General features: G+C 33.5%; 1 protein-coding gene and 1 non-coding gene across 6 annotated transcripts in view; one reads left to right on the plus strand and one right to left on the minus strand.

Moving 5' to 3' along the window:
- Positions 1–12,546, plus strand: part of SP3 (Sp3 transcription factor) — a 64,999-nt gene extending 52,453 nt beyond the window's left edge. For all 5 annotated transcript variants that reach the window (XM_027128050.1, XM_027128056.1, XM_027128038.1 and 2 more), the window contains 3 exons: positions 2,415–2,607; positions 8,192–8,388; positions 10,777–12,546. In XM_027128050.1, the coding sequence (XP_026983851.1) occupies positions 2,415–2,607; positions 8,192–8,388; positions 10,777–11,093 (707 nt within the window). In that variant the 3' untranslated portion in view covers positions 11,094–12,546. The remainder of the gene's footprint in view (positions 1–2,414; positions 2,608–8,191; positions 8,389–10,776) is intronic.
- On the minus strand, positions 1,500–1,606 carry LOC113605429 (U6 spliceosomal RNA). The gene has a single exon (XR_003427212.1). It is a non-coding gene; the product is annotated as a U6 spliceosomal RNA (small nuclear RNA).
- Positions 12,547–12,777: the final 231 nt, after the last annotated feature.

Here is a 12,777-nt window from a genome sequence, read left to right on the forward strand (position 1 = left end):
CATCTCTATTCCTGACCTGCAAATAGGTTCATCTGTACCATTTTTCTAGATTCCACATATATGTGTTAATATACAGTATTTGTTTTTCTCTTTCTGACTTACTTCATTCTGTATGACAGACTCTAGGTCCATCCACACCTCTACAAATGATCCAATTTTGTTCCTTTTTATGGCTGAGTAATATTCCATTGTATATATGTGCTGCATCTTCTTTATCCATTTGTCTGTCGATGGGCATTTAGGTTGCTTCCATGTCCTGACTATTGTAAATAGTGCTGCAGTGAACATTGGGGTGCATGTGTCTTTTTGAATTATGGTTTTCTCTGGGTATATGCCCAGTAGTGGGATTGCTAGGTCATATGGTAGTTCTATTTTTAGTTTTTTAAGGAACCTCCATACTGTTCTCCATAGTGCTGTATCAGTTTACATTCCCACCAAACAGTGCAAGAGAGTTCCCTTTTCTCCACACCCTGTCCAGTATTTATTGTTTGTAGAGTTTTTGATGATGGCCATTCTGACCAGTTTTGATCTGCATTTCTCTAATAATTAGTAATGTTGAGCATCTTTTCTTGTGCCTCTTGGCCACCTGTATGTCTTCTTTGGAGAAATGTCTATTTAGGTTTTCTGCCCTTTTTTTTTTGCGTTACGCGGGCCTCTCACTGCTGTGGCCTCTCCCGCTGCGGCAGGCCCAGCGGCCATGGCTCACGGGCCCAGCCGCCCCGCGGCATGCGGGATCCCCCCAGACCGGGGCACGAACCCGCGTCCCCTGCATCGGCAGGCGGACTCTTAACCACTGCGCCACCAGGGAAGCCCTCTGCCCATTCTTTGATTGGGTTGTTTGTTTTTTTGATGCTGAGTGCATGAGCTGTTTGTATATTATGGAGACTAATCCCTTGTCGGTTGCTTCATTTGCAAAACATTTCTCCCATTCTGAGGGGTGTCTTTTCATCTCGTTTATGGTTTTCTTTGCTGTGCAAAAGCTTTTAAGTTTCGTTAGGTCCCATTTGTTTATTTCTGTTTTTATTTTCAGTACTCTAGGAGGTGAGCCAAAGAAGATCTTGCTGTGATTTATGTTAAAGATTGTTTTTCCTATGTTTTCCTCTAAGAGTTTTATAGTGTTTGGTCTTATATTTAGGTCTTTAATCCATTTTGAGTTTATTTTTGTGTATGGTGTTAGGGAGTGTTCTAATTTCATTCTCTTACAAGTAGCTGTCCAGTTTTCCCAGTGCCACTTATTGAAGAGACTGTCTTTTCTCCATTGTATATTCTTGCCTTCTTTGTCATAGATGAGTTGACCATAGGTGTGTGGGTTTATCTCTGGGCTTTCTATCTTGTTCCATTGATCTATATTTCTGTTTTTGTGCCAGTACCATACTGTCTTGATTACTGTACCTTTGTAGTATAGTCTGAAGTCAGGGAGCCTGATTCCTCCAGCTCCGTTTTTCTTTCTCAAGATTGTTTTGGCTCCTCGGGGTCTTTTGTGTTGCCATACAAATTGTAAAAGTATGGAATGCTTCATGAATTTGTGTGTCATCCTTGCACAGGGGCCATGCTAATTTTTTCTCTATCCTTCCAATTTTAGTATATGTGCTGCCAAAGCTAGCACTCATGTATTGTTTTCTTTTTTTTTCTTTTAATTAGTTTTCTGAGTTGAAAAAACCTCTTAGTTTCACATAAGGAAATGATGTTATATCATTATCGATACAAAGAAAGATGTTTGGCTATGCTGACAGAACAATGTAACTTCCTGCCATATCCACTCTTCCTCACCATTGCATGCTCATTTTGTTTCCCAGTCTGCTTTATGATAAAACTCATTGAAAATAGAAACTCTTTCATACTTATGCACCTCCTTCCACAATGATACTGTGGTTGTGGCCATTATAGATTTTTAGTAAGGATTGACTTTAAAACTTAAGTTTATGAGTAATAATTTCATTGTACCTACTGATAGGCATAATTTCATTCCCATAGGACCTACATTTTGCATTCCCATAGTATCTACAAATATGCGTAATTGATACACGCTGTAAAAAAGAGGTTTAACAGGCATTAGAATTTGTTCTATTCTGAGTTGACCATTGATTTATTGACTATTTGAACAATTACAACTGAAGTTTCAGATTGTTTTATGACTCAGCTTGCTCAAAAGAAATTGGCTTTCTTAATGAATTTTTAAAAGCAAGCTCTCATGGTGGCTTTATTCTCTTTTTGGCTTAATCTCTGATATTTAGAATAAAATAGATTGTTTTAAAAGAATAATGCACAACAAGGAGCAATGATTATGCTCCACAAACAGATGATTTTTTACTTTTACATAGTATTTATTCATTTTACCTTAGAGAGGCTCAGATCTCATGCTATCTTTTTGGGCCAGTGGGCTGCTTCTCATCTGTATTTGTTTTCTTCTTTAGATATTAGGATCAAGGAAGAAGAACCTGATCCTGAAGAGTGGCAGCTCAGTGGTGATTCTACATTGAATACCAATGATCTAACACATTTAAGAGTACAGGTGGTAGATGAAGAAGGGGACCAACAACATCAAGAAGGAAAAAGACTTCGAAGGGTAGCTTGCACCTGTCCCAACTGTAAAGAAGGTGGTGGGAGGTATGCACACACGAAACATACTTTTCTTTTTAGACTGTTAATATCATCACCCTAATTTTTGAAATGCTGCATGCCGTGTCACTTAACTAAGGGAAATTATTCATTACATGATCATCTTGTGTGTTTGTCTGTATGAGTGTGGCAGAAAAAGTTAGAGAACAAAATATATGAAATCAAATTTTCAGTTCTAAATGCCTGTTTTAAAAAAACTAAAATTACTTAGTTTACTTAAAAAAAAAAAGTATAGTAAGATGCCATTTAACAGGCCCATATTGGATATTAGTCTGTTTGCAAACCAGCAATGGATTTGCCTAAATACTGATTAAAAAGCTGATTCTTCTCTACAGTAGAAACTAACACAACATTGTAAAGCAACTATACTCCAATAAAAATAAATTTTTATAAAAAGTTGATTCTTAGCTTGAGAATAGCAGTTATATAATATAAGTTCAGAAATTGTTAATAAAGCATAAGTATTTTCCATTTTCAATAGAAATGAATAATAAGCCTTAATGATGGAATTTTTTAAAAAGTGGAACTGTAATATCTCCATTCAGTGTTTTCAGAAATATTAAGAAATAATAACATGACAGGAATAAACTCAAAACAGATCAGTTATTACATTAAATGTGGATGGATTAAGCTTAATAATTGAGAGATTGACTCTCAGATCATATTTAAAAGACATAAAGCCCAGCCTTATATTGATTATAAGGAACATCTCAAATTGGTGCAGGAATGTTGAAAGTAAAGGAATGGAAAAGACTTATTAGGCAAATGTTAACAAAAAGGAATCTTGGACATGGTAAGATTAAGGTGAAAATATCAAATGGATAGATAGGGATATATTTCTTTTTTTTTTTTTTTTTTTTTTTTGCATTATGCAGGCCTCTCACTGTTGTGGCCTCTCCCGTTGCGGAGCACAGGCTCCGGACGCGTAGGCTCAGCAGCCATGGCTCACGGGCCCAGCCGCTCCACGGCATGTGGGATCTTCCCGGACCGGGGCATGAACCCATGTCCCCTGCATCGGCAGGTGGACTCTCAACCACTGCGCCACCAGGAAAGCCCAGTGATATATTTCTTAATAATATGAAGTTTTCACCAAGAAGATTTAATAGCCATGGTACCTTTTCCCCACAACTTTGAAATACATAGAGCAAAAACTGATAGAACTCTAAAGACATTATAACCATGTCCTCTAGTCATAGTGAAAGACCTTAATATAACTCTCTCAGAAATGAACTATTTAAATAGACCAGAAAAAAAAAAAAAAACCCTGTTAATGAACTTGACCTAGTAGAGCCTCTCTGCCTTTTGAGTTGTTTTGTACATTGGCCAGCCCATTCACAATGATAGTAATGACTAGTAACTGTTAATACTGAGAGCTTACTGTGTTCTAGATGGTCTTATAAGTGAGGCATGGAGAAGTTGAATGATTCTTTACAGCATACACAGCTGGGATTTGGACCCAGTTTCTTATCAAGGCCTTAACCACTGCACTGTACTGCCTCCCAGGTGAATTTGCTTCTTCTCCATCTGATCCTTAGGCATTTGTATTTCCTACTGGTAATTATTCACTTGTTTGAAGTTTTACTTATTCTTTGAAATGTTTTGGTCAATTTAAATAAGTTAGTGTGGAATTCTGGTTAGACAACTTTTCTGAAATTTACTCTCATTTTTACGGGAACTTTCAAGATAAATTTTCATGAAAGTCAAATGTAACTGAGGGTCAAGGCCTTGCCTGTATTTTGCTTATTCTTTTCCTTAAATTGAAAATCTTTTAAAATTATTTTTATTAAATTAATACATGTTCATAAAAATTCAGAAATATAGAGAAGTTTTAAAAGAATACCAAACTTCTACCCTACTTCAAGATGACTATTGTAACATTTTTGTATATATCCTTCCAGACTTTACTCTCACTGTTTTATGTGTCTGTTTTTCTTTTGAAAATTTTTGTGATCATATTTCCAAGTGTACATAGAGTTTGTATCCGTTTTTTATGACTGTATGGTATTCTATGGTATGGATGTGTAAGAATTTAACAACTTTTGGGAGTTTATTGTTGAAATTCTAATTCTTACACATATATCTTTGCACATCTGATTATTTCATCATTATAAGTTGGCAGTGGTGGAATTGTTTTATCAAAGGGAATTGTCTGCTAGAAAGGTTGTATCAATTTATACTCCCATCAGTGGTGTATGAGAGTATGTTTTCCCACACCCTTGCCAACAATGGATTTTATAATTTTTAAAAACCTTTTAAAGTCTGAGAGATGAGAAGTAATTCCTCACTATTGTTTTATTCAGTATATTTTTGTTACTTTATTTGAACATTTTTTGTTGTGTTATTTTACCATTTCAAAATTTCTTTTGTGAATTATTTCTTTGTCTTTTGTGAATCTGTTAATTTGTCTGTCATATGTGCACATATTTTTTTCCAGTTTTACATTGTCTTTCAACTTTGTCAGTGGTTTGCAAAATGCATTTATTTACACAAGTAAAGAAAGTTCTCACTTAAAGCTTGCAAACCTTTTTTTAAGCACAAAATTTTTAGTTGAGATGCATTATTATCATGCTATTAAAAGTCTTCCTTAAACTGAGGATTATAAAAATACTCATATTTTTCCAGAACTTTTGTGAGTTCACTTTTTAATAACTTATTCTAACAATTAAAATTGAAGTTCTTAAGAAAAACAACTGTTGTTTCTTAGAGCTCATTTGAACAAAATTCAACTAATATACTCATGATAGGCACAATTGTATCATTGACAGTTGCTGCATCTAATTAATAGAAGCACAACATATAGTAAATCCTGTTCTGCAAAGGTGAGGTAGGTGGCACTTTATACATTTTAGAATATTAGCCTTTCCGCAACAGTATTCTTTTAAAAAAATAATAGTACGTATAAAGTGGCATCTTTAGAGAACTAAATTTTATTTTTTTACCTTTTTGAGCAAGGTGTAAAATATAATTAAATATTTAAAAACTGTATTCATTTGGGCATTTAGCCAATATTTATTAAGCAGAACCAGACTTCAGAAACTTTATACTCTAGTGGAAGAGACAATTTTATAAAGTAAAATAAATTCTAAAGGCGTTATTGTTATATAGGTTTTGTGTGGTTTAGACAACCTCAATCCAGTTTTAAAAAATTTAAGTTAATTTGTAAAATCTGTTTTCTTCCCTGTTAGCCTTTCAGTTTGTGTTCCGTTTCTCCTGTCCCAAGCAAAAGACTCGATTTACTTAACTTTTCTTAATCCCTCTACTCAGAATTTAGCTTTTTTTATTGTGTCACTCTGTCTTTGCATTATTAAAATTTTGGGAGCAAGTTTAAGCAGTCAAGAAAATGAACTTAAAATGGTTAGTTTTGTGAGATCATGTAATAGGTATTAGTGGTGTAACTATATAAATCAAGAGGAAAGCTTACGGTGATCTTTCACTACTTGAAGTTTGTTGATAAATTCACTTCAGTTCTCTTCCTTCACATCACATGCCATAAATCCATATCTGGCATATCTAGATCTTATCTTGAGTAAAAAAATTTTTTTAAAATAAAAACTTGGACCTCGGTATTGGACTTTTTCCCTTATATTGTATATTTTTGTGTGCCCCGTCTCCATTTTTTTTTTCTTAGTTGCCTGTCCCATTTTCAGACAACGAGTATGTCTTGTTACCTTATAATTCAGTTGATGAAAACATCTTTCCCTGGATTTTTGGTTCTTTGGGAACTCATATTTGTTGCTGTAATTTGTTATAGTCTTGTGCTTTGTTCGTGCTCTCAAAGCTAAATTTTGCTAAGTTAGTAAAATAGCACTTTTGAATTTATAAAAGCACATTGATTCACCTGAGTGGTAGGATTAGAAGAGAGGCAAGAAGATAAGAGTGTAGAGTGAACTGAATTGGGTTCTCTGTGAAATTGCTATGGTGAACACAATATGTAAAATCGGTTTGTACACCAATAGCCACAGACATTGCTCTTTTTCTTAGGGCCATTTAAGAATAAAACAAATTTAAAAAGCTAAATTAAATGGAAATATTATTGGCTTTGGTTAAGACTTTGGCATTGCAGGTGAGCCAGCAAAACCTGTTTCACTCAACTCAGCTCTTTGAAGAGAGTAGAAATTGGGGGTGGACTGGAGCAGAAACTAGAATTGTGTTAGATTATGACATCCTTGCCCTTGAGACAACAGCATGACTCCTCCTTGTCTTTACTTATGCTATTCCTCTGCCTGGAATGCCTTCCCTCCTTTCTATCTAAATCCTACCCACCTCCTCCACGAAGCCTTCTCTAACTACTGGAGCCCACATTGATGTCTCCCTGTTCAGAACACCTATGGCATCTAACAGCCAGCACTGCACCGTTTAGCACTGTTTGTCCTATGGCAATTTCACATGCTACTGAGTGTGAGTACATTAAAATATAAATGTGGGGAAATATGCATTTTTCCAGTAAAATTTGAAAAACGATAGGTATATTATATACAGGAGGATTTGCAGGCTTATGGAAGGTTTACAGGCTATACCTAGACTGTGAGATTGTGGGAGGAGGGGAAGTTGGGGGGGGTCTTAAATGTACCTTTTTGTAATCTCAGAGAAACTGCAAAGTTTATATAATATGATTTTGACAGTTGATGAGTCTAAAATGTCATTTTTTTATAAACTCATTTGTTTTTATTCAGTAACTAGCCTTTTTCTTTTTTTTTGAGGTTGAGTAATAACATTTTCTATAGTGTTTAATATGATTTGAATATCAGTTCTGGAATCAAAATCGTTTTCTTCTTGCTTAGGCTAAGATACCTGTGTTCACCCATCTAATAAGCACATATCTTCTAAACCCTGTTCTTGGTATCAAATACTGAAATGTAACAGATGTCAAATTTTGCAATGTGGAGAAACTGCATTTTATTATTTCTCTGATTTATAATTTTGGGTATCTTTGCATGGTTAATAGGGAATTTTAACTGTAAGGATAATTTTAATTTATTTCATGTAGTTCTAGGGATCTAAGACAATAGTTTTGTCTAGATTTTTTTCTCTGATTTTCTCCAAGTCAGTGTATATTCAGGGTGTGGCCATACAAATATGTGAATAAATAATGCTTATATCATCTTAATTTAAAGTCTTCTTAAGGTGCCTTAATTGTACCTATGATTAGTTATGCATTTATTGTTGGTTTATTTACTTTTTAAATTAGCTGACATCATGACTTTGAATAGGCCATTTAGTTTCTGGTACAACTAATTTAATCGGATTGGGCCTATGCATAGAATTTGGGAATGGTTCTCACCGAATAATAAATAACTTTACTATACTCCTTATGTATGAAGTGTTCTTTTAAATTATATATTTCTTGAGCATATTTACATTTGGACAACACTCACATTAGTTGTGGAGTAAAATGAATATGTAAAACTTATTAATTTTTCTTTAAATTGATTTTAAATGGTCTTGGTTTCTGATTGACCTCACAGTGATAATGTCTTCTATTTGAAATTCAACATGGGGAGTATGATATGAGTGATAATGTCCATTTGAGTATTTTCATATAAGTATATATTATTCTGTGTGTGTTTTTTAGAGGTACCAATCTTGGGAAAAAGAAGCAACACATTTGTCATATACCAGGATGTGGTAAAGTCTATGGGAAGACCTCACATCTGAGAGCTCATCTGCGTTGGCATTCTGGGGAGCGCCCTTTTATTTGTAACTGGATGTTCTGTGGTAAAAGATTTACTCGAAGTGATGAATTACAGAGGCACAGAAGAACACATACAGGTTACTAATATTTACTTTTAACAGATAAAAATTAACTGTAAGGCTACATACTACCTTGAAATTTTTTTTAAGCATACCTTACTGAACTGAATCTTTAAAAATATGACCAATTACATCATATTTCTATCTTCAGTAACACCAATTTAAAAACACTAATTCCAAACAAGTCAGTATGGCTTATTTTATAAAATAATGTTTCATTTTATGCAGACTTTGGTTAGCTTTTGTTTTCATATTATTCAGTGTCTTAAGCCACATTTATCTCATCATTGTTAATTATGTTAATGTTTTAAATTAGTTGTGTGTTTTTACTCTTGATCATTATCTTCTTCTTCCTCCTTAACACTGTAATAAATAATAATTCCTTTTCCTCTGATAAATTCAGGCATTTCACCCTTTCTTGTTTTAATGTGTGTGAGGTAAGCAAAAGATATTTCACTGAGGAATAACCAAGGCACTGTTGATGTGAAGACTCTTTCATTTAGTTGTTTTAACACATAGTGTTGTGTGGTTGTTACATGAAATGGACCTAGGAATGACCCAAATTGAATTCTAACTTAATATAACATATACAGATATTTTTCTTCTACTGCCATTAATGATCAAGGTGTTCATCAGTCTATGCTCAATACTGAAGAATTGAAAAATATATAATGCATTTACAAAGTTTAGAGAGCTTAGAAGAAAGAACTATGGTGAAACGGTGGACGATATGGATTTTGAAGTCTCTTAGATCTAAATATATAAAATAACCCATGAAGTATGTAGTATTATGTTACATGCTCTCCTCGTTTTAATTTCTGTCTCATCAGGTAGGTAGACAGATGAGCTTAACCTGTTTGAAACTGCAACGGACAATATAAGAAAGTAGATAAAGTGTGCTTGGAGGCAGAGATCATTATTGTTGGGATAGTAAGGCATTTTTGAGCATGGCCCTATAATAGAATTTTCCTCAGTGGAATTTGATCAGCAGGATATAAAAAGAAATAATGTAAAAGGGAAATAAGGTCTAGGATCAAATAAGTGTAGGAAACACTGTGTTAAAGAGGGTTACTATACAAGTACCTTCAAGGAATGCCTCTTAGGACCTTTAATAGAATGTTAATGAGCACTGTACATCTCCCAAGTCGCGGGAGGTAGTGGCAACCTCTCATTGTGCCATTTTGCCATTTTGCCATGGAGTATGTCTCAGGACTAATGTTCCAAGAGAAGCTTTGGGAAATACCTTCCCAGAAGAATAGAATAGTATATGAATAGAAGAAGTGAGATCATTTGTCACGAGTGAAGATGAGATTTTATTTAACACATTTCTGTTACGTAGGATTGAACCACGTTATAGAAGTCATTGGAAGTTAGGTAATGGAGAGTCTGAACTGTTTAGTTATCTGCAGGTTACTCTTGCATTCCCATACCACTTAGTACAGTGGTGAAGTTTTGTACTGTAATAAAATTTGGTATTTAAGGAAGATTTGTCTGGCATTGATTTGTTGGATTGGAAAGGGAGAGACTAGTGTGCCATTGTAATATAGTTCAGGCATGAGGTCTGATGAGGACCTGCTGAGAGGAGAGGTGCTGGAACAAGAGATACGTAAGAAAGACATTTTGAAGAAAATAAATTAAGAAAATACTGGATTTGTTTATTGGTTGAGTTCTCCTTAGATTCCTTGTAGGTTGGCCTTTTGCCTTATCTTCTACTAATTGTCTTACATAGTAGGTCTTCAACATAATAGAAGTTCTGTCTGTCTTTTGTATTTAAAATAAGTATTTAAGCTGGGAAACAAATTTAGGCATCATAGAGTCTTATTAACTTTTAACATCATGATTTATTAGGCTTGCTCTTGATTATTCCAGCTGAAATCAGGTCATCTGGCCATCTCCATTATTCTTGGGACTACTCAGTCTTTATTAGACTTCAAGCTTGTGTCTTGGCTTTAATCTAGAAGTACTCTGTAGTTACTTAAATTCGCATTTAAGAGTTGAAGGTTGAGTATCAGGGATCTGACATGTTAATAATACCTTAAATATAGCTTAAAACAGTGTATTTTTCTTTAGAGAAGTATGCTACAGATAGTCGTTTTTAAGCTGGTATTTTGTAACAGATGTTTCAAAACTATTAGCATAGTTGAGGTATTAAATTCTTACCTGAATATCAGTGTATAATAAGTTTGAAGATTGCTTTTCATCCAGAAATAAAGGTGACATGTTTATTTAGGGGAAAAGTATTCTATGAGAGAAATCTTGCAGGGACAGCTCATGAAGCTAATATAGTTCTAATTGAACTCTGCTCCCTGTCCCTAACTGTCAGTGTTGGCTTATTTTCTTTCTCAGGGAATGATGAGTCTATTAATGTTAAATTTAAAAGACTAAGTAACGTAATTTCTTCAACAGGTGAGAAGAAATTTGTTTGTCCAGAATGTTCAAAACGCTTTATGAGAAGTGATCACCTTGCCAAACATATTAAAACACATCAGAATAAAAAAGGTATTCACTCTAGCAGTACAGTGCTGGCATCTGTGGAAGCTGCACGAGATGATACTTTGATTACTGCAGGAGGAACAACACTTATCCTTGCAAATATTCAACAAGGTTCTGTTTCAGGGATAGGAACTGTTAATACTTCCACCACCAGCAATCAAGATATCCTTACCAACACTGAAATACCTTTACAGCTTGTCACAGTTTCTGGAAATGAGACAATGGAGTAAATATTACACAAATACTTATTCATCGTGGTTATTTTTATACAGTAGTGAGAAGAACATTGTTCCTAAGTTCTTAGATATCTTTTTATTGATGTGCAAAAATTTTTGGATTGACAGTAACTTGGTTATACATGACACTGAAATGCCTTACTTTGTATGATATTCCATAGTATATTAAAAATGGTAAAATTGCATGGGTTTTGTAGGTACTTTTGGAATCTAGAAGAAATGAAATTTTACCAAGTTATATAAAGAGAAAATTGAATTTAACAATGCGAATGGTAGTCTAACCAAATGCATCAATCCTGTGTGGTTTAGTGTAAAAATGAGAACATGTTGGTATTTATCTATTGTAAGATAAAAAAAAAAGTTGGTGGGTGAAAGAAATCATGTTATGATAAAAAAAATTTTTTGTAATTTTCTTGATGACTGGAATTTTTATTATGCATAACTGACAAATCAAGTTTCCAAGCAAATGTTACATAGTGTAGGCTTTACTTAGCTTATCAATTTGTCATTTTGAAGCTAATTATTTTAATTAGGTTAACTATGTACAATATTTTAAGCATTACTCTTGTAAGATTTTGAAAACTACATTTTAACATGGAACTCTAGGGATAGTCACCTTTTAAATCCTGTTGAAAAGCCATGTTTAAGATTTAATTTGCCAAAATAATGTCTTGTTAATATTCTTTCAATAACGAAGTTGGGCAATATAACCAATGTTTAAAAAAGTTTAAAATGTATAGGTTGAGGCATTTGGGTGGTAAGAAAATGTTATAGTGAATTATCCCTTTTCTTGAGTATTGGAGGACCAAAAAAATAAGGTGTTATTGCGTCTTAGCAGTGATTTTTTTTTTTTTTTTGAATCCAATCTTGTTTCCAAAAACCACATGTCTGCCAGGGCCTTAAAAGCCATCATGTAAATTACCAGTAAAGTATAACATATGCAAACATAACAAAATCACTTCCATAGTGACGATACTCCAACCATATGGATATTAGTCATAGAGAACTAGAGGTTTTATGATATTTTTTTAAGTCTTTTTTTTTTGTTTGTTTTGTTTTTGGTCTAGGTAGTCAGTCTGCACTTAAATATCAACCATTTTCCTTTTTTGCTTTTTCCCTTAAAATTTATATGTATCCAGTACATTTAATTGAGAAATGTATGTTTTTTTATTATGCTGTATTTTCTTTTTATTTTTTAATTATTGTTTATATTTTCAATTATTAAAAAATGTACAAAATAAAGTTTCATTGCTGGTCTTGTAAGAGCTATACAATTTTCCAAAATGTATACCTATAACTGCAGCAGTTCACTTATTTCAAAAATTTGGGATTCTGTTCATTTGTTATTCTTAAGACCACCTCAAATTTAAAGGCTACCTTATTGTACGTTTAAAGTGTATTATAACAGTGTGGTAGTTAATAAAACACTATTTTTTTTTTCTTTTGAGTTTGTTGTATTCCTATGCATTTAAAATAATTGCAGTGGTATGGGGTAAGAAAATCAGTGTGATTTATTTTTCTTAGCATTTTATTTGCAGATTCTTGATTTCAGATGCTGAGATTATTGTAAACAGGTATATTAAAAAGGGAAGAGTAGAGGCTCTAGCAGATTACTATTTTTTTTGCCTAAAAATGAACTTATTAAATAGAACTTTTGAAAAAAATCTTTTAGCCCACA

The sequence above is a fragment of the Aethalodelphis obliquidens genome, unplaced genomic scaffold (assembly GCF_003676395.1).
Source record: "Aethalodelphis obliquidens isolate GAN/ISIS:26980383/991018 unplaced genomic scaffold, ASM367639v1 scaffold2, whole genome shotgun sequence".
Taxonomy (NCBI): Eukaryota; Metazoa; Chordata; class Mammalia; order Artiodactyla; family Delphinidae; genus Aethalodelphis; species Aethalodelphis obliquidens.